Source organism: Leiobunum rupestre, chromosome 2 (genome assembly GCF_980474605.1).
Source record: "Leiobunum rupestre chromosome 2, qqLeiRupe1.1.hap1, whole genome shotgun sequence".
Classification (NCBI taxonomy): domain Eukaryota; kingdom Metazoa; phylum Arthropoda; class Arachnida; order Opiliones; family Sclerosomatidae; genus Leiobunum; species Leiobunum rupestre.
In genome coordinates, this window is record NC_143385.1 from 65,148,392 (window position 1) to 65,170,560 (window position 22,169).

Genomic DNA, 22,169 nt, shown 5'->3' on the forward strand with positions numbered 1-22,169 from the left:
CCTTAGATAATAGTATCAGAATAAGATGATATAGCACTGTAATATGTTCATGGACCAAAAACTAAGAGGTCTTAAGATTCACCAATTTTGGACACGGTAGACGTAAAGTTTGCTGCTGTGAGTTAGCCGTTCCGAGTTAAGTTAAAAATTCCGTTCAACTATCGCTAGTTAGAAATTGCGTGCAGCGACACCGAATTTGTACAAAACGAACTAAAATATACTGTGATCCGGTTTCCCCTTAAAGACCACTTACATCCAACAGGACTCGTAATGTTATTATATGTTGACCTAGTGAGGTTATCCTCGTAGGGACGTAGGTATTAATCTATAAACACGAGTGAAGCGACATCTATTGTTAGGTTTTATAAGCTTTGAAGGTGCTTCGTAACTTAAAATTTACTTAAAATATTAAATATTTTACGTATTATTAGGAATAAGAGCTTAAAAGATTGTTATTAAATTAATAATAAATGTAAAATATTAAATGTTAGGAATTATTAGGAATAAGAGCTTTGGAGATTTTTTATTAAATTCATATTTAGTTACAATATTAAATATTTTACATATTATTAGGAATAATTATATTTAAAAATCACCTTAAAAGTTTACATTAACGAACAAATGATGGCGCCACCAAATTGTATTCACATTTCACAGTCGTAAGCGAATAATATTTTTAGTCCGTGCGTTACGAGTCCCGTTGGAGATAAATGGTCCGAGAACAGGTTAAGCTCGCGTAGGTGTCGTCTGAGCGCAATAAAGTCACGATTACACTTTATCCACGGGCTTAACCTGTCTATTAAAGCCTTGGTCCATGATACTCTAAATGTATCAGTTTCCATTTTAACCGTGTAAGATCTACAGGCTAGTCCACTTTACAGGAGCCTCGAGGTAATTCTCCGCTATAAAGTATATAAAGACAAAAAAAAAAAGATTTCATTTTGATTTCTACGTACAAGCGCGCGCGCGGGGGCGGGGTTACCGGCCCCGTAGAGAAGGTTGCCATGGAAACCAATAAAGAACACCTTTATCTATTTCTAGCGCGTGTAGATAGATATATCGCTGTTCAATCAACACCAGGCGATAGGGTAAATACTAAAGCCCTTGAGGCCTAAATATACCGGCAACAGCGCCGTCTATCGGTGATATTAATGTAAATACCGCCGACGCAAAAGCCATTTCGACAAAAGTTATCTTCACAAACACACAGTTTTTCGCCAAGAGCCCTCAAATTGTTTATTAAGGCTTTTTTGTTGTTTTATTTTAAACTAATGTATTTTTAGATTTATTTATTAATAGTAGCTTTTCATTTTAGTAAGTTATTCTGAACAGAAATCTATTTATTTTATGCGGTGAGACGATTTTTTACGCGTTGCTCCTGCAATCATCACTTTAACAACAAAGGCTTACGTCTTCCCACGTGATTGAAGAGCACATCGGTGACGTATTTCCTTCCCCCTCTCGGGTTTGAAGCTGGTCAGTAGCGCAAAATTTTCAGATTCAAATTCCTTGTTTTTTCTGACCATTTTAAGAGATTTTCCCTGACTTTTTAAGGCCAATATTATAATTTTATTTTTTACTTTTATCAGAAGTTAATAAATTTAAATGGACTTATATTTCGGTAAAAAGGTGATTGCAATGTTGAAAAAACAAACTTTCAAGGAAATAGATAATAATCAAAGAATGTGTCATAGATCTAGAGTAAAATTACCTTCAAAAAGTGCCAAGATATAATTAAATTCCCTGACTTTTCCCTGATTTACCTGACGTGTGGCAACCCTGCCCTTGTCTACGCCACTGAAATATATTATAGAAGGCTTTCACGAGAAAACAGGTTTGCCAGAGGATTTAATTTAGTATTCGTTTTACAAGGTAAACGAGCAGTGTTATCAGATGACCGGAAACATGACAATAGGTTTAAAGAGTCATTTAAATCAACTTGGTTTACATCAAGTTGATTAAATCACATAATGTATTTCTAACGGCGGACTAAGAAATAGCATGAAATAGTTTCAATAACCCCGTCGCCATCTATCGGTTTTAAAAATAACTATTATTATGGTACTTTTCACAACATGAGAAAGCCTAAGCTGATGTCATAGGTCCCGCGGGGGTACCATCCTCGTCTGCTATTATTGCTTATTCCAATAAAGTAAACTAAAATATTAAATAGTAATTAAATTCTATTAAGATTTAATTACATTTTAGATAATATCAGATATGCTAATACCCAAGGCATCACCTGGGAAATTGTCAGTAATTGTTTAAAAATTAAATTCAATAAAATCCAAATATCAGCTATAAATTAAAATAAAATAAATAAAATGAATAAAATGAATAAAATGTATAAAATGAATAAAATAAATAAAGTAAATAAATAAATAAAATGAATAAAATGAAATAAATGAATAAAATAAATAAAGTAAATAAATAAATAAAGTAAATAAATAAATAAAATGAATAAAATGAAATAAATGAATAAAATAAATAAAGTAAATAAAATGAATAAATAAATAAATGAATAAATAAATGAATAAATAAATGAATAAATAAATGAATAAATAAATGAATAAATAAATGAATAAATAAATGAATAAATAAATAAATACATAAATATTTAAAGTACCAATGTTTCATGTATAAAAATATTAACGAATGAACTATAAATATTATATTTCTACCCACAAATTAAATACATATTTATACCAAGAGTTCTTGTTCATAGCATTTTTTTAAATTCAATTATTTATTAATTTATTAAATTTGTTTTAAACCTAAATACTAGTTCAAAATTTTAAAAAATCATATCAATCTCAAAATCAGAAGCTAATTTAATTTAAAAAAATCATATCAATCTCAAAATCAGAAGCTAATTTAATTTTAAAAAATCATATCAATCTCAAAATCAGAAGCTAATTTTATTTTTAAAAATCATATCAATCTCAAAATCAGAAGCTAATTTAATTTAAAAAAATCATATCAATGTCAAAATCAGCCTAACTTCTATTATTATTTATTATTAACAAAAAAATTTTATTAATTAATTTAAACACATTATTTTATATTTAACATTTCTTAAATAATGGTAGAAAAATTACGACCCTCGAAATCTGACCCCCATAACGATACGCCACTGATAACAAACGCATTAAAGATATACACAAGTTCATCTTAATACCAATCTTTAAGTATTATTTTTTAAAACCACTAACACGCAAAATTTACCAAGGCCTATCTAACACGCGTAATTAAAAATACCGAAAATATCATTTAAAATCAACCACATAAACACTCTTTAAAATCGAACATCGCGAAACTGAACGAGACAATAAAAACACGACGTTACAGATATCAACAAATCACCATCGGCTAACACTTACGATACACCAGACGAAAACTCCTTCCCAGAACCGTTAAGGACACAATGATTTCTCAAATCCCACGCCGTTCAGGTTATCAAAATAGATATCAATTTAAAGTTAGGTAATTAACGTAATTATTTTTTCGAAGCTGCGTTATGAAAAAGGAGTTTTTAGGTTAGAAGTCTTAACATGTCGGGGATGAAGTAGAAGACGAGCTCTTAGGAGAAGCCATCTTCCAGGGCGAGTATGTGGAGGGGGGGGGGCGCAGGAGGGAGAGGAGTCAAAATATATCGATAGGGGCGACACCGCGTGGGAGGAAACGAAAACACGATTTTCTTTTCAGCTTCGTAATTTAATAAAGGCACATAAAAGGGAGTAATTTCAAAATTTAGCAATTAGGGTTAATATTAAGAGGGACCCCTTGGCAACCGTTGCTAAGGAAGTGACGTCAAATGTCGTATCCTTCCTCTCTTGAGAGGGGAATTTTATTTTTAGTTATTCGTTTGGCACGGTTTTATCCAGGAGACTTTTTAATTTAAGTTATAGACTTAGTAACGGTTGCTATGGGGATGGGGTGATTTAAAATATTCATAATTTATACGCAGTTTAAGTTATAAACTTTATGAATTTAAAAATACAAATCTACATATTTATATAGAATACATAAAATTAAATTTAGAGATGTAGCAACGGTTGCTAGGAATTTTTTCATACACGTTAAATCCTAGAATTTTTAATTCGAAAATTCTAATGTACCTATTTATATAGATTAAATAAAATTAAATTTAAAGCCGTAGCAACGTTTGCTAAGGAATATTTCCATACGCGTTAAATGCAAAAAAATTCTATTTGAAAAGACAAATATATGAATTTATAAAAATTAAATTAAATTGAGACCCATAGCAACGGTTGCTAAGTGATTTCCCATATAGGATACTAAAATACCAGATTTGGCAATTTGACTATATTTATACAGTTAAAAAAAATAAAACGGTTGCTAAGGAAATTTCCTTTAAACAATAAAAGCTTTCAAACATGAAATTCGAATTTCAATAAACGATTTTGGAAGAAAAGCCGGCCCTGGCAACAGTTGCTAGGGCGAATAGCCACGTGATTCGAGGGAAAAGACTTCTGTTGAAAGTTTCTATAAGCTTTGAACGGGCTTCGTAAAATAATATTAGTTAAAATAAGAAATAATCTACGAATTATGCATAAATAGTTTTAAAGGGTCTTATTAAATTAAGGATGAGTTATTAGTAAGTTTTTTAATTTCTTCAAATTTGTTTAGGATTTAGCTATATTATCCCTTTTATTTATGGACTAATCTACTTTTTCGCGTATTTTATCATCCTTCTCACAGTCCATAGGTGGTTTCTCCTAACTTAACTTATTAAATTAAGATTTAGTTTAATTATGAAATATTTTACGAATTAGCAAAGGGTCGCCGCGGTTTTTTAGATTCAAAAAACCATTTTTACTAACTCTTAAAATTCCCTTACTTTTCCCCGACCATTTTTTTACTAAATCCTAAAATTACCTTACTTTTCCCTGACCGTTTTTACTAAATCCTAAAATTCCCTTACTTTTCCCTGACCATTTTTACTAAATCCTAAAATTCCCTTACTTTTCCCTGACCATTTTTTACTAAATCCTAAAATTCCCTTACTTTTCCTTGACCATTTTTTTACTAAATCCTAAAATATTCTTACTTTTCCCTCTCCATTTTTACTCATTCTTAAAATTCCCTTACTGTTCCCTCGCCATATTTACTAATTCTTTAAATTCCCTTACTGTTCCCTCGCCATTTTTACTAATTCTTAAAATTCCCTTACTGTTCCCTCGCCATTTTTACTAATTCTTTAAATCCCCTTACTGTTCCCTCACCATTTTTACTAATTCTTTAAATTCCCTTACTGTTCCCTCACCATTTTTTACTAATTCTTTAAATTCCCTTACTGTTCCCTCACCATTTTTACTAATTCTTTAAATTCCCTTACTGTTCCCTCACCATTTTTTACTAATTCTTTAAATTCCCTTACTGTTCCCTCACCATTTTTTACTAATTCTTTAAATTCCCTTACTGTTCCCTCACCATTTTTTACTAATTCTTTAAATTCCCTTACTGTTCCATCACAATTTTTACTAATTTTTTAAATTCCCTTACTGTTCCCTCGCCATTTTTACTAATTATTTAAATCCCCTTACTGTTCCCTCGCCATTTTTACTAATTCTTTAAATCCCCTTACTGTTCCCTCGCCATTTTTACTAATTCTTTAAATCCCCTTACTGTTCCCTCGCCATTTTTACTAATTCTTTAAATCCCTTTACTGTTCCCTCGCCATTTTTACTAATTCTTTAATCCCTTTACTGTTCCCTCGCCATATTTACTAATTCTTTAAATCCCCTACCTGTTCCCTCGCCATTTTTACTAATTCTTTAAATCCACTTACTGTTCCCTCTCCATTTTTACTAATTCTTTAAATCCCCTTACTGTTCCCTCGCCATTTTTACTAATTCTTTAAATCCCTTTACTGTTCCCTCGCCATTTTTACTAATTCTTTAAATCCCTTTACTGTTCCCTCGCCATATTTACTAATTATTTAAATCACCTTACTGTTCCCTCACCATTTTTACTAATTCTTTAAATCACCTTACTGTTCCCTCGCCATTTTTACTAATTCTTTAAATCCCCTTACAGTTCCCTCACCATTTTTACTAATTCTTTAAATTCCCTTACTGTTCCCTCACCATTTTTACTAATTCTTTAAATTCCCTTACTGTTCCCTCACCATTTTTACTAATTCTTTAAATTCCCTTACTGTTCCCTCACCATTTTTTACTAATTCTTTAAATTCCCTTACTGTTCCCTCACAATTTTTACTAATTCTTTAAATTCCCTTACTGTTCCCTCACCATTTTTTACTAATTCTTTAAATTCCCTTACTGTTCCCTCACCATTTTTTACTAATTATTTAAATTCCCTTACTGTTCCCTCACCATTTTTACTAATTCTTTAAATTCCCTTACTGTTCCCTCACCATTTTTTTACTAATTCTTTAAATTCCCTTACTGTTCCCTCACCATTTTTTACTAATTCTTTAAATTCCCTTACTGTTCCCTCACCATTTTTACTAATTCTTTAAATTCCCTTACTGTTCCCTCACCATTTTTACTAATTCTTTAAATTCCCTTACTGTTCCCTCACCATTTTTACTAATTCTTTAAATTCCCTTACTGTTCCCTCACCATTTTTTACTAATTCTTTAAATTCCCTTACTGTTCCCTCACCATTTTTTACTAATTCTTTAAATTCCCTTACTGTTCCCTCACCATTTTTTTACTAATTCTTTAAATTCCCTTACTGTTCCCTCACCATGTTTTACTAATTCTTTAAATTCCCTTACTGTTCCCTCACCATTTTTTACTAATTATTTAAATTCCCTTACTGTTCCCTCACCATTTTTACTAATTCTTTAAATTCCCTTACTGTTCCCTCACCATTTTTTACTAATTCTTTAAATTCCCTTACTGTTCCCTCACCATTTTTTACTAATTCTTTAAATTCCCTTACTGTTCCCTCGCCATTTTTACTAATTCTTTAAATCCCTTTACTGTTCCCTCGCCATTTTTACTAATTCTTTAAATCCCTTTACTGTTCCCTCGCCATATTTACTAATTATTTAAATCACCTTACTGTTCCCTCACCATTTTTACTAATTCTTTAAATCACCTTACTGTTCCCTCGCCATTTTTACTAATTCTTTAAATCCCCTTACAGTTCCCTCACCATTTTTACTAATTCTTTAAATTCCCTTACTGTTCCCTCACCATTTTTACTAATTCTTTAAATTCCCTTACTGTTCCCTCACCATTTTTACTAATTCTTTAAATTCCCTTACTGTTCCCTCACCATTTTTTACTAATTCTTTAAATTCCCTTACTGTTTCCTCACCATTTTTACTAATTCTTTAAATTCCCTTACTGTTCCCTCACCATTTTTTACTAATTCTTTAAATTCCCTTACTGTTCCCTCACCATTTTTTACTAATTATTTAAATTCCCTTACTGTTCCCTCACCATTTTTACTAATTCTTTAAATTCCCTTACTGTTCCCTCACCATTTTTTTACTAATTCTTTAAATTCCCTTACTGTTCCCTCACCATTTTTTACTAATTCTTTAAATTCCCTTACTGTTCCCTCACCATTTTTACTAATTCTTTAAATTCCCTTACTGTTCCCTCACCATTTTTACTAATTCTTTAAATTCCCTTACTGTTCCCTCACCATTTTTTACTAATTCTTTAAATTCCCTTACTGTTCCCTCACCATTTTTTACTAATTATTTAAATTCCCTTACTGTTCCCTCACCATTTTTACTAATTATTTAAATTCCCTTACTGTTCCCTCGCCATTTTTTACTAATTCTTTAAATTCCCTTACTGTTCCCTCACCATTTTTTACTAATTCTTTAAATTCCCTTACTGTTCCCTCACCATGTTTTACTAATTCTTTAAATTCCCTTACTGTTCCCTCACCATTTTTTACTAATTATTTAAATTCCCTTACTGTTCCCTCACCATTTTTACTAATTCTTTAAATTCCCTTACTGTTCCCTCACCATTTTTTACTAATTCTTTAAATTCCCTTACTGTTCCCTCACCATTTTTTACTAATTCTTTAAATTCCCTTACTGTTCCCTCACCATTTTTACTAATTCTTTAAATTCCCTTACTGTTCCCTCACCATTTTTTACTAATTCTTTAAATTCCCTTACTGTTCCCTCACCATTTTTTACTAATTCTTTAAATTCCCTTACTGTTCCATCACCATTTTTACTAATTCTTTAAATTCCCTTACTGTTCTCTCACCAGTTTTACTAATTCTTTAAATTCCCTTACTATTCACAAGACAGACTGCATTACGGGCTTCGTCAACGTTTTGGGGATATTTTTCTTTTGTGATGACGTCACTTCGTTACTAGCTCCCAGTAAAATATTCCCCAAAGTTACCAACTTATGGAACAATATTATAGACTTATGGTATCAGCTGGGCGTCAAATGACAAATCTGTTAAGCACGCCGTTACGAGTCCCGCTGAGTGTAAGTGGTCTATGTTTTAGACCGAGGTCTAAAAATCGTCTCAATAGAGAGCCCTTATCTAATCAATTTGGCTTTACTAATAAAGATTGACAGGCTTCTGAAGGGGCATTTTCCGGCAATTTGCGCGAACACCCAACCCGGATACAAGGGCTGCCTTTATCACAAAGAGGAGATGGTCTTCACAGTTTCACTCGATGGATTACTACGTTCCGAGGCTTAAAAAACATTAAACGGATATTCGTAATCCTGTTAGCGGAAAAGGTCACTATCATAAATTGCTCTTTTTTTGTTTAAACCTTAGAAGATTATTTTTCGATGTAGATTACAAGGTTATACATTTTCGGGGGAAAATCACTTTAAATTGACGTCATCTTGTCGGTTGTGAAAGGTAAATGCAGGGTTTGTACAAAATTTACGGAATTAAATTTCCTGACATTTTCAGGTTTTCCCTGACCATTTTTTTAGAATAAATGAATGGTTTAAGGTAAAATCTTGAAAAATATTTATTATGTATTTTTAATACATCTTTCAAAAATTTATTTTACTGATTATTTTTGGGGTCATTTTAAAATTACCTTACTTTTTGGACCATTTAAAATTCCCTTACGTTTTTGGACCATTTAAGATTCCCTTACTTTTTTGGACCATTTAAAATTCCATTACTTTTTTGGACCATTTAAAATTCCATTACCTTTTTGGACCATTTAAAATTCCATTACTTTTTTGGACCATTTAAGATTCCCTTACTTTTTTGGACCATTTAAAATCCCCTTACCTTTTTGGACCATTTAAAATTCCATTACTTTTTTGGACCATTTAAGATTCCCTTACTTTTTTGGACCATTTAAAATTCCCTTACTTTTTTGGACCATTTAAAATTCCCTTACTTTTTTGGACCATTTAAAACCCCCTTACCTTTTTGGACCATTTAAAATTCCATTATTTTTTTGGACCATTTAAGATTCCCTTACTTTTTTGGACCATTTAAAATTCCCTTACTTTTTTGGACCATTTAAAATCCCCTTACCTTTTTGGACCATTTAAAATTCCATTACTTTTTTGGACCATTTAAGATGCCCTTACTTTTTTGGACCATTTAAAATTTCCTTGACTTTTCCCTGAAATTAATTTTGGAATCATTTTCAAATTCCCTGACCTTAATTTTGGAATCATTTTCAAATTCCCTGACCTTAATTTTGGAATCATGTTCAAATTCCCTGACCTTAATTTTGGAATCATTTTCAAATTCCCTGACCATAATTTTGGAATCACTTTCAAATTCCCTGACCATAATTTTGGAATCACTTTCAAATTCCCTGACCTTAATTTTCGAATCATTTTCAAATTCCCTGACCTTAATTTTGGAATCATTTTCAAATTCCTTGACCTTAATTTTGGAATCATGTTCAAATTACCTCACCTTAATTTTGGAATCATGTTCAAATTACCTCACCTTAATTTTGGAATAATGTTCAAATTACCTCACCTTAATTTTGGAATCATGTTCAAATTACCTCACCTTAATTTTGGAATCATGTTCAAATTACCTGACCTTAAATGCCCCCTTCATAGCCTGAATTAGAACGATGGCGGCCATATTGTCTAAGTCTCTCGTGAAGACTTCTTTCCGGCCGCCATCTTGGATAAATTTATGGGTAAGAATTATCCCCCCCTCCCCCTTCACATTCTGATGGCGGCCATCTCGTCCAATTTTCTCGATTTTTAATATTCACGATAAATTAAGACAAGATGGCGGCCAAGGCTCAAAGTCAGTGAGTGATGGGGTATAGTGGAATGACGCTGGCCCTCTGGAATAGTAATGATGACGTCACGTGAATACTTTCATTTGATCAATAACGGTCTCATCTCAATGAATTATAAATAATACTAAACACATTAAATAAATTAATTATTAAATTTATACATATATTGTAAAAGAGGGATTAATCGATCTTAATTTAAATCTTGTTAATTAGTAAAAATCCTGTAATATTCGCAACTAAACGCAGCAACGGTTCCCATTCTCTGCGGATTACGCAATCTTGTTTCTTTCTTGTGACGTAACGCGGAATCGATGGCTAGGCCTAAAGGTTCGCAGTGTTTTGGTTATTTAGGTCAATATAAGATTAAGTTACTATATGAATAATAAGGTTTTTTTTCTTGAAAAATTTTCATTTTTGATGAATAAAATTAGCGATCTGTTGCTACGTTTAGTCACACATGTCTATTTTCTGACGCACTATTTTTGACCGTTTTTCAGCCTATTCAAATGTCATGGTTGCCGCAATGTATTCATATAATTGCCCTACTTTTAGAGTTTTGTTTTCTTATTTTTTTAAGGCCAAAATATTTACCCTACTTTTTATTAAAGTCAAAATTAGACAATTTTTATATTTTATATTTAATTAACTAATATTTTAGTATAAGATGACTCTTAAAAAGATTGTTAAAAAATAAAAATTAAGTGGTTTAAAAATGATCAGAAGATTTAAGGAACTAAAATAATAATCACAAAACTATAGAGAAATTACCTTCGCAAAATTTTCAAGATAAGTTTAAATTCGCTGACTTTCTAAAATTTAGTGACATTATTGAAATTTCCAATCTTTTCCCTGACAGGGGCGTAGGAACCGGGGAGGGTGGCAATGCCCCTCCCTAGAATTTTGCTGGGAGGGGCAACTAATGTTATTGCCCCCTCCAACCTTTAATCAGTTGAAATCTTCAAAAGGCTCAAATTATCATTTTAAAAGCATATACAGTTTATAGAACCTCAACTGGGTTTAAATTTCAGTCTTTTCCCGCCAATTTAGGTAGTAGTAACAAGTACACATGCATTCGGAGAAGCTACACTCCATTAAAAATTAAAAACCATTCTCCAGACCCCTTTTCGTTTATCTTTGCCCCCTCCAACTTCTAGAACGTTCCTACGCCCCTGTTCCCTGACCTGTGGCGATCTGATCGTGAACGTTTGCCAGTCCAAATAATTCGTAGCTCGCTCGCCGTTGTGGCCTATTTTCGTTGCCGTGGCAACAAGTTTGTGATATATAAGACGCCTACGGTGGTCACGTGGTTGTTTTTCCAACAGGGGCTGCGTTCAACAACTATCAACGGAGAAAAACCGTTGAGTTCTTTTAATCAACGCTACGTCACAAAAATCTAAAAGTTGTTGTACGATTTATAGTTCGCTGACTTAACGAACAAAATATCGTCTGCTACCCCTCCTTTAACTTTGTCGAATGACGTCACGACACCGATGAGCAACGGAAAAACCATCTCGCTCAGCCGATGTTTCCGCTGAGTCCCCGATGATCAACGTGACGTCAAAACCGGAAGTTAAAAAACCCGTTCAGCAAAAAACCGCTGACCGTTGAACTCAGCGCTGAGCTTTTTTAGAGTTGTTGAACGCAGCCAGGATTGCGGATCGTTTTCGTCGTCATTGGTGACGTAGAAAAGTGTCATGGCGGTTGTTTTAAAGCTGGGCTTCGCAATATTGGTGAAATCTCCACTAACCTTGGGGCTTAGCTACGATGTATATGAATTTGTTCAGCTCATATAGCCACGCCCAGCTCCTTGTGTTCAGTTAATTAAGCCACGAACAGCTCATTGTGTTCAGTTAATTAAGCCACGCTCAGCTCCTTGTTTTCAGTTAATTAAGCCACGCCCAGCTCCTTGTGTTCAGTTAATTAAGCCACGAACAGCTCATTGTGTTCAGTTAATTAAGCCACGAACAGCTCATTGTGTTCAGTTAATTAAGCCACGCCCAGCTCCTTGTTTTCAGTTAATTAAGCCACGCTCAGCTCCTTGTTTTCAGTTAATTAAGCCACGCTCAGCTCCTTGTGTTCAGTTAATTTAGCCACACCCAGCGTATTGTGTTCAGTTAATTTAGCCACACCCAGCTCATAGTGTTCAGTTAATTAGGCCACACTCAGCTCATTTGTTCCCCTCGTTTAGCCACGCCCAGCTCATTTGGCCACTCCTACCGCTTACAGTACCCTGGGAGCTGAGCTGCTAGTATGGTTATTATCAGGAGTCCCTCAATTCTGGTAGTATTCAACGCTCTAAATAGTTAATTTTTATATTTTTCTTAATTTATCTTAATTTATCTCACGAAGAAATATACTTCCCAACGAAGAGGATCTATTATTCGCTTCTGGTATTATAAAAGAACGTCTGAAAACGAAAAACCACTTGATAGGCGGCGGTCCAATAAATGCCCGCTTCTTCTAAGTCGTTGGGTTTCGTCGCGTGCTCCGGTGCTCCGAGGACGAAAGCACGAGATGAAACTTCAACCAAAATACAAAACGACAGAAAAATGTCCGGAGAAAAGAAGAGCAGTAGCGGTATTTAAACGACAACGAACGGAGAGCACGAAGACGTACTTCCGCACACATTTTGAATGTTCGGCATTTTTTGTCAAGTGGCCACGAAACCTTAAGACTTGGCCCCTTTAACAAAAGTTAAAAAGGACCAAGATGAAAAATAAATCTAACGATCCTATTATAAATTGGATGGTGATGATGCTCATCCCGAGAAGCGCGAGATCAAACAAGTTGTCGCGAAGGAGAAACCAACGTCTTTCAATCAGTGTTACGAAGTGGTCACTGAACGATGTCAAATAATGCGGTAAATACCGAGATGACCAAAAATATCTATATATTAGCTAGTATGTCAAATAATTGGATTTTTTAAATTCCTAAATTGTTTTTTAAAATTCCCAAAATAATTGGATTTTTTTAAATGCCTAAATTGTTTTTTAAAATTCCCAAAATAATGTGTTTTTTAAAATTCCCAAAATAATTGTTTTTTAAAATTCCCAAAATAATTGTTTTTTAAAATTTTCAAAATATCTGTTTTTAAAATTCCCAAAAAAAGGGTCTTTAAAAATTGCCATTAAGAAAATAAAAAAAAATCGTTGAAAATTCCCAAGAAGTTGCCATAAAATATTCCCCAAAAAATGTCATTAAAAATTCCCAAAAAATTGCCATTAATCATATTAGCTTTGGGCAACTTTAGTCAAATGCCGGGAGTAGTGGCTCACTCCTGTAATCCCAGGCGTCCGGGAGGCAGAGTTTGTGGAAGGCCGTGTGAGGACGACTACCAATCCCCCAACGGGTGGTCGGGATACTTCCGCCACGGGTGTCCCCACCCCTGTCCCCACGTATCCCCCCGTTGGCGTGGCCGTCACACATATCTCACCCTGATTAATCAGTTATTGTGTGTGTGCTGGTGTCTAAGGCCTCGGGTCGACACCGATGTTTGTGTTTCTCAAAAAAAAAAAAAAAAAAAAACTTTAGTCAAATATATTGACCGAGTCGAAAGCTTTTGGGCTCTAAAATACATTTTAGCCTAATTTAGGTATGGGTCGTCTGTTAGGTTGTTTTTTCACTAACCTCGCAAAATCTGTGGTAAATTTACTAAATATTGTGGACAGGTTAAGCCAAAACGTGTAGGGGGAACTTGTAGGATTGTAGACGTAGCTTTGTGTGTACAGCCTGCACCTTCTACAAGTTTTCCCTACACGTTTTCAAGCCATTTTCGGGCGCTGGCTTAACCTCTCTAATATCTCAAATCTCCCAATTTTATCATGTAAGTTACTTTCTTTTAGTTTTACTACTTTAATTAGTATATTTACTTTATTTACATTTGAATACAATAATTTTGGCCACTTTGGCCACACCTAAAAAGGTGGAATTTAGGTCACAGTGGCCATAATATTTTCAAATTCTTTTTAATGCCGAAATTACAGATTTTAATTTTATATTTTACTTTAATCAGAAGTTAAGGAATTTAATTTTAATTAATCTTAGTATTATGTTTTAAATAAAGGTTTCAATATGACAATAATATTTGAGTAACTAAAATAATAATCACATACTTTATTATCGAAATATCGTAAAATTACCGTCATAAAAATATCGAGATACATTTCCCGACTTTTTACAAATGCATAAAATTCCCCGATTTTTTACAAATTACCTGGCCTATGGCAACCCTGGTATGACCACGCCCCACATTTTATAGAGAACGGTTGTGTTACAAAGTTTTAAATCCCGTTAGAACGGTTCAATTACGGACAGACCAAGTTAGGGTCACGTATAAGACGCCCTACAAGTCTACCTCACGACGGATCTTCTAAATACCAAAGGTTATTGCGCCCCTCCCATTTCGTAGGGGGGTTTACATTGGGAAACACCGGAAAAAGGGGATATATGGTGGTACCCCAAAGGGCGGTAGGTCGAACCCATTCTGAGATGTACCTATTGAAAAGGGGGGAAAGCAGTTTGCGTCTTGTCTATAGTAGGATGAGACCCGTTTAACCAAAACAGAAGTAAACAAAGGTACAGGTATCGCGAAAACAATGGGGAACGTTTTGTAATAATTATTTTATTTCCTAACTCGAATCGCGTTATTGTCAGATTATTAGTGGGACTATATCCCTATCATTATATTATATTCGTAATACACCTGGATAACTTACCTGGCTTCATTGCTTAAAGCTGGAACTTGTTGAGTGGAATTTTGGTTGTAACACATGGCCGAGGCCCACTTTACACACCGCAAACAAACAGAGTAACTGGAATCCAGTTCGTTAACGCGTCCGATAAAACGTATCCTTATCTTTTCTGCCGCCTTCTTTGGTACTTTAACTGGGAAATAAGCTATAATTTGTTAATTAAATCTCCCTAATTAGCATGTTATCGTTAAAAGCCGCGAAATCCATGGCGAACGTGAAAACACATCTCTCGCCATTTTGCACTTCCTCGCCGACAGGGAGCGACACTTTGCAGGGACATATAAGTTAAAAAAAATCCTTATACTCAGTCGCCATCTAGATTTCTATGTGATTAAGTTTTTTCCAAATTAACGTATTGTATGAGGACTGATTAAATATCTGCAATATTAAGGTAATCATTTTATTGAATTTGCTTTTGACTCAATGAAAACAAAACGTAATATTCTTGATTAGGCGAGCCTGATACCTGTTTTTAAAGATTTACTTTTTAAATTTAGTTATAAAAGGTTTTATATTATTAAGCCTTGCCAATATTTTGAAGGAATGCAAGTCATCTGATAGCGTTGGTTTTAATATTCTAGCTGACGTACGTCGACTTAAGAATTCAAGATGGTTCTGGAAAGCACTATGGTCTGTGTAGACAACAGTGAATATATGAGAAATGGAGATTTCATCCCAACACGGCTACAAGCCCAACAGGAAGCTGTTAGTCTAGTTTGCCACTCCAAAACAAGATCGAATCCGGAAAACAACGTCGGCCTTTTGACCATGTCCAGCGACCGTTCGTTATCCCACAGCTGTCCTGAAGTTCTTGCCACCCTTACCAGCGATGTTGGCCGCATATTATCAAAGCTTCATCAAATTCAACCAAAGGGAAATACTAATTTACTTGTTGGATTGAGGATTGCGCATTTGACCCTAAAACATCGCCAAGGAAAGAATCATAAGATGAGAATTATTGCTTTCGTTGGTAGCCCCATCGATGCTGATGAGAAAGATCTTATCAAATTGGCCAAGAGATTGAAGAAAGAGAAAGTCAACGTCGATATTGTCAATTTTGGTGAAGCTGAACAAAATGTGGAGAAATTGGCAGCTTTTGTAAATACGATTAATGGCAAGGAAGGAACTGGAAGTCATCTCGTAACCGTTCAACACGGACCTCATCTTTCGGATACTCTAATTTCATCTGCAGTTATTCAGGGAGAGGATGGTACTGGTGCTGTAGGACTTGGAGGAGCTGGGTTTGAATTCGGTGTTGATCCCAATGAAGATCCAGAATTGGCTTTGGCTTTGAGAGTATCCATGGAGGAACAGCGTCAACGTCAAGAAGAAGAGGCTCGCAAAGTTACGACTGAATCGGCTAACGAAGCTAACGCTCAAGTTCCAGGAGTTTTGCGCGTTAATACTTCAGGGGCTAGTGCCGAAGAAGCGATGTTGGAACAGGCCTTGGCTATGAGTTTGGAAATGGATACGGAAACAGATGGAGCTAAACCAGATGCTCCAGGAGCTCCAAAGAAAGCACCTGCTGAGGATAAAGATAAAAAGAGCAAAGTTCTTGATTTTGCAGCTATGACGGAAGAAGAGCAAATAGCGTACGCTATGCAAATGTCCCTCAGTCAATCACAAGATGCGAAAGAAACCAGCAAAGAGAGTCCAATCCCAATGGAGACGGATGATGCTAAGGGGGAAGATTATTCCGATGTTATGAATGATCCCGAATTTCTCCAAAGCGTTCTGGAGAACCTACCGGGTGTAAACCCCCAAAGCGCAATGGGCCTTATATCACAAAGTCCAGCGTCTTCCCAACCTGCCAAGGAAGAGAAGGAGAAGAAAAAGGACACCAAGAAACCCGAGAAGAAATAAACATTTAAATTGAACTTTATATTTAATCATTTTTCCCATTGCTTTGATAATTTTTTGTTAACATTTATGGTACACGCATATATATTTGCAGTTTTTCTTTTGGAAATACAGCATTGGAATTGAATTTAGAAATAAATGAAAATTAAAATTGAACAAAGTTGTGTGCTGAAAGGACCTAAATTTTATAAAAATATCTTATTTTATTAATTCTCATTTAGAAAATGGTTATTGAAGTGGTTGAACAATTATTTATTAAGGTTTCTCTATAGGGTTCTTAGCTGTTATCAGGTGGCGCTGCCGTCTATCATCATGAAATTATTTGAAAAAAGCGCGGGAAAAATCCAGTTAATTGTTTTGTAAAGCGTGTGTTAAATCCTCATTATAAATATCATTCGAAAAATCTTGAAGCTAAATTTTTATAGTCTAGAAAATTTAATTATATTAAATTTAAAAGATTGTTCCCAAATGACACTCGTTCATTTGGGAACAATCATTTAAATTTATAATTAGCGAACATTAAATTTCAGTTTATTTGAACTGAAATACAAATTTTGTACTAGAATTAATAAAGGAATAACACTGACCGTTATTTTGCCTTTTGGCTCTTAATTAGCTTAGGTTTGCTTAGATTGTTCGCAATTTTCAAAAATTAAATTGTTAATGAATTTATAACAAAGCGAAAATTAACTAATTTAGAGATAATAAAGATCCGAGATCGATCGACACGAAAACTTGGTAGTGTTCCCTTTCCGTAGTTACTCCAGTGTAATGAGGTAAAGCCCACAAAATATCGGTAGGGGCTACTTAGCGTCACTAGCGCCATCCGTGGTAGAAAAATATTTAGCTAAATAAAAAATCTAAGTGATCGAACCATCTCTCTACAACCCTGCTCGGGCCCTCGAGACACGTTTCAGACGTGAAACGTACCATAAGAGATCTAAGAAACGTTAGATTCGGCAGTATAAATTCAGAGTGAAGTTGAGGTGATACACAGTATAGGGCAGTTGTAAAGGGCTGCCAGACCGACCCCGACAAAGACTCTAGTCATAGGTAGCATAGCGTTTTGTCAAAGAGAATATTCGTCTACTTAGAGCAAGGATGTTATATTATTTATTAGTCTTTGGATTTGAAGGTCTGTGTAACGGCGGCTGTGGCATGTTTGTACACTCCAATTCGAATTAACTAGGACTGTGAGAGTAGTCGTTTTAGGCCATCAAGTCGGGTATGGAGTACGAAATTTTTTTCATCGAGTATTCAAGTCGAGTCGAGTACTTAAGTCGAGTCGAGTACTTGATTAAGGGAAAATTTTCTTATTCGAGTCAAGTAATTAAAAAAAACCTCGAGTAATATTTTTAACGAGTCGGGTTATCAAGTATACTTGATTAGGAGCTGGTCTTATTCGAGTAATTATGAAAGTAAATTTTAAATTAGTAAAAATATTCCTTTAATTAAATGAACCACAATTTTCAGAACTTCAGTAACCTTATAGTGACTAGTGGGATAGAAAAAGACTAGTATATTAGGATAATAGCCTAATCATAGTAATTAATAGTAAAGTAACCATAGAATATACTTTTTTTTAATTATTAATGTACCGTCTGTCCGTATATTGCTTAGGAAGTTAAGACTTCTAAGTTCTAACGCCGGCCGATATCCGAATTAGTGAAGTGACACTCCAAAACAAAACAAAAACTTAATAATAGAGTAGTATCAGTGCTACATCACGCAACGTCACCCATGCTTTTTCCTATAGAGAAAAAAACGCGCCTAAAATGGCGGCCATGGCCAAAGCTACGAGGTGATACTACTCTATATTGTTTGAAGAAAAAACGCGCAGGCGCACTACGTATTAAAAACCGTGATCCATACCCAAGGTTATTCAAGCATTTGTTGTTTGTACGTCTTGTTGGTACCCTTTAATATTTCCACCCCAAAAAATTTGCAAAACCCCGTCTTTGAACTTACAGCAGCTTATTCGAGTAATCGGATACCCGACTATTCAACTTTTTGGTCTCGATAATCGACGAGTGTTTTCCAATTACTTATTCGAGGTCCAGTTCAAGTACTCGATTTAAAAAAATGCCGAGTAATCGATTATGTTCGAGTATTCGCACCATAGAAATAGATAAATGAGACTGGAAGCAGGGACTACTACTCCCTGCTGGAAGCAAGATTAAACTGTGGTGAGATGTACGAGTAAGAAGGCTACCGTGAGACTGCCAGTATTCTTTGTGGGAGCACGCCATCTATTTTAAAAAATTTAAAGTTTAATTTTTTTTCAATAGATGGCGCACTAGCTCCTGCGTGGATTAGTAGCGATTCCAATGTCATGGAAACCTTTTAGCTTGCCCGTTTCCCTTGAGATTACCGGATAGTGCAGTGGTTCTAGTCTCATTTCTATTTCTATGACTCGCACAGCCCTAGAATTCACCCTATAAAAACCGTTAAAAGTTAAAACACGCTATTATAATGTAGCAGACGACGTGCACTGGTCATGGTTCAGTTTATTTATTCTAGGCCAGGGGGGTCACTGTTCACCTGTCCACTTTCAAAATAAATCCTTATTTCCCACCCTGATGTCCCGTTCCCCCTCGTAACGACTCTTTTTCAGTTTACATAGAGCCACGTAGCGGCCAACGCGAGAAGCTCTCAAAATGCTGGATTTTCGATTTTCTGGTGGCTATGAAATGGGCATCGTGGCGTCAAAAGCCGGAAACGCAAAACGTCGTACAGTTAGAAATTTATTACATCGATCACTTACCCATGCCAAGGAGGATAGGAAAGGAAGCGAAGTAGGAGGTATGAACGCGCCAGCATCCTTGTAAGAAGCTTACAGCGCGCTCGGCGGGAAAATTTCGGAAAAATGGCGGCAAGATTGCGGCCGCTACGCTACGTGTTGTCGCCAGTTTCCCGAAATTTTCGCGCCGAGTTCTTCTTACAAGGATGCTAGCGCGTTCATGCCTCCTATTTCGCCTCCTTTCCTATCCTCCTTGCCCATGCAGTGGCGCGTCCAGAACGGGGTGCAAAAATTATATTAAAATGTAAGAAACATTTTTTACAAAGGCTGCGTTCAGTAACTCTAAACGAAGTAGCTGAAAAATTATTTCGTTGAGACCGTTGCTGACGTGTTTAACGCTTTTTACTCTTGTTGTAAATTTTGTAAAATATCGTCTGTTGCGACGTCTGCAGCTAGCCTTACTCCGTTGAACAACGGAAAAACCTTCTCGAAACTCACCGCCACCCCACCAATTCGTTCAAGGTACTATCTAGGAATGTAAATTTTCTATTCCTTCGCTTACAAATCGCTACCTGAGAGCTAAGGGCAAGCAAGTCGAGATACATGACTTTTGTACGAAAGTCGAAACAAGAATCCAAGACAGTTTTTACATAAGACTGACTTTTTTTCGTTGCTTTAAACTCCCTTTTATAACTTATAGATTATTATTGCAATTATTATAGATCAAAACTAAAACTTTGATTTTCTGTGGGTTTCCTTAGACTTGCTTGACTTTGGCTCGTAGATGGCATGGCCGGTAATTTAACACATTCCATAAACATTTTGATTGTAGACCATTGGACCGAAATCCCATTCGTCCGAATGTATCATCATAGACAGTATATATCCCTAAGGGGACGAGAAATCGCTCTGATTTTTAGACCCCCATCACAGTCGCTTTGCGGCCAGCTGCAAGAGTTCGTGTCGATGCTAGGGCCCCAACTGAATAAAGACGGCCGTACTTTAAAAACGGGAACTTTCAAGGTCATTTGAAGTGCTTAGAAGCTTACTTGTTTCCCCCCCCTCTTTCAATAACAGAGCGTCAGTGAGAGAAACAGCGACGTTAATGCAGTGGAAGGTAGGCGATTTCTCGTCCCCTTAGGGATATACATATACTGTCTATGGTATCATTCAACCGAATTCCAATCGACCGAAAACCGTGTTTTGCGCGGTTTTCATTCAATATACCGTTAGTGATACATATTTATATATCGTAGGTTACGTGACGATAGTATATCTAATTTGGACTAAACTATGTCTTAAATATTTATTATTTCGTACCGACGTGTATTTTTAGACCTTTTTCCGAGGGGTCGGACATTTACCAAAATCCCGTACACTTTGTCTAAAATCTCAAAATCTTTTAACTCTCGCTATGGTAAATTAACATTGAAATCCCAAAATCACTTCAAAAAGTAGTGATAAAATACCAAAATCTCTACGAAATCCCGAAATCCCGTACAAAATAATGGCAAATGTCCGACCCTCGCCTTTTTCCCTGGAAATTTGATATTTTCCGGGTTTAACTTTGGAAAATAACCTTGATAAGACCCGACGTTAAATAGTTGCCTGCCATATCTAACCTAACCTAACCTAACCCAACCTGAACTAACCTAACCTAACCTAACCCAACCCAACCCAACCTAACCTAACCTAACCTAACCCAACCTGAACTAACCTAACCTAACCTAACCCAACCTGAACTAACCTACCCGAAGTTAAAACGAACCAGATTTAAATTTCCCATTCAACTGAATCCCGCCATATTGGGCTATAAACGAAAATACTTTTCGGTTCAATGGGATTCGGTCAAACGGGATTCGGTCCAATAGTATACAACCAAACATTTTCTATCGATATTTTCAATAGCGGTAGGAAGCAGCTAAGAACCAACACACATAGCATGTTAGAAGGATAGGTAGCCCTCCGGCCAGCCCATGTTTTCAAAACGCCGGCAGCGCCGTCGATATTAAGAGAGCCTCTAAACGTGGGATGTATTGTTTCTATTCCCTCAAGGGCAAATTTTGGCGGTGCTTCCCCCATGTTTTGTCCTTGACGGAATCTAAAGACGGATTCTCTATCGCGCATGACCCACCTGCCATTTTTCGTCCCTCGCCTCATATCCTTCTAACATATAGGATCCTTGCTATTAAGCAGGCCCCGCCTAGTTAACATTTAGTGGCGCCCTCTGTTGACTAAAGGGAACTACACGTCATTTTACGTTATAAGTATAAAATATTATAATATATAAAGTAATTTCAACGTAAAATGTTTAATTTAAATAATAATTATTAGCAGTTATATGCTCAATATTTAAATTCGTATATTATTTACATAGCCAATATTAAAAATAATTAATTATACTACTATTACAACTTTTTATTACAAATAATTTAATAATATTAAATATTATTAAAAAATTATTTATAAATGATACGGCTATTCGATTATATTAGTATAAATCTCTAAGCTCCGCCCACAAAAGTCGGGAAAAAAAGAGTACATCAGTTGCTTCGATTCGTTCTTCATATTTTATAAGCTCAATGTGCCATTA

The 22,169-nt window shown here is 35.2% G+C and overlaps 2 protein-coding genes across 6 annotated transcripts in view; one reads left to right on the forward strand and one right to left on the reverse strand.

The window, feature by feature from the left end:
* The window catches only part of rdgB (retinal degeneration B), an 82,105-nt gene extending 66,862 nt beyond the window's left edge, over positions 1–15,243 (reverse strand). For 4 of the 5 annotated variants that reach the window (XM_090166151.1, XM_090166152.1, XM_090166153.1 and 1 more), the window contains exon 1: positions 14,941–15,243. The gene's annotated coding sequence lies outside the window, so the exon portion shown is untranslated. Of the gene's footprint in view, positions 1–3,380; positions 3,551–14,940 lie in introns of those variants that run through there. The other variant, XM_090166149.1, reaches the window with a different exon arrangement.
* A 42-nt stretch (positions 15,244–15,285) lies between these two features.
* Positions 15,286–16,996, forward strand: Rpn10 (regulatory particle non-ATPase 10). Its single transcript, XM_090166154.1, has 2 exons — positions 15,286–15,367; positions 15,558–16,996. Exon 2 carries the CDS (start codon positions 15,586–15,588, stop codon positions 16,837–16,839), a length of 1,254 nt encoding a protein of 417 aa, XP_090022280.1. The 5' UTR covers positions 15,286–15,367; positions 15,558–15,585; the 3' UTR covers positions 16,840–16,996.
* Positions 16,997–22,169: the final 5,173 nt, after the last annotated feature.

Bases quoted from the DNA above. Each gene is read 5' to 3' on its own strand.
- Rpn10 (XM_090166154.1), top strand. From the start codon at position 15,586: ATGGTTCTGGAAAGCACTATGGTCTGTGTAGACAACAGTGAATATATG.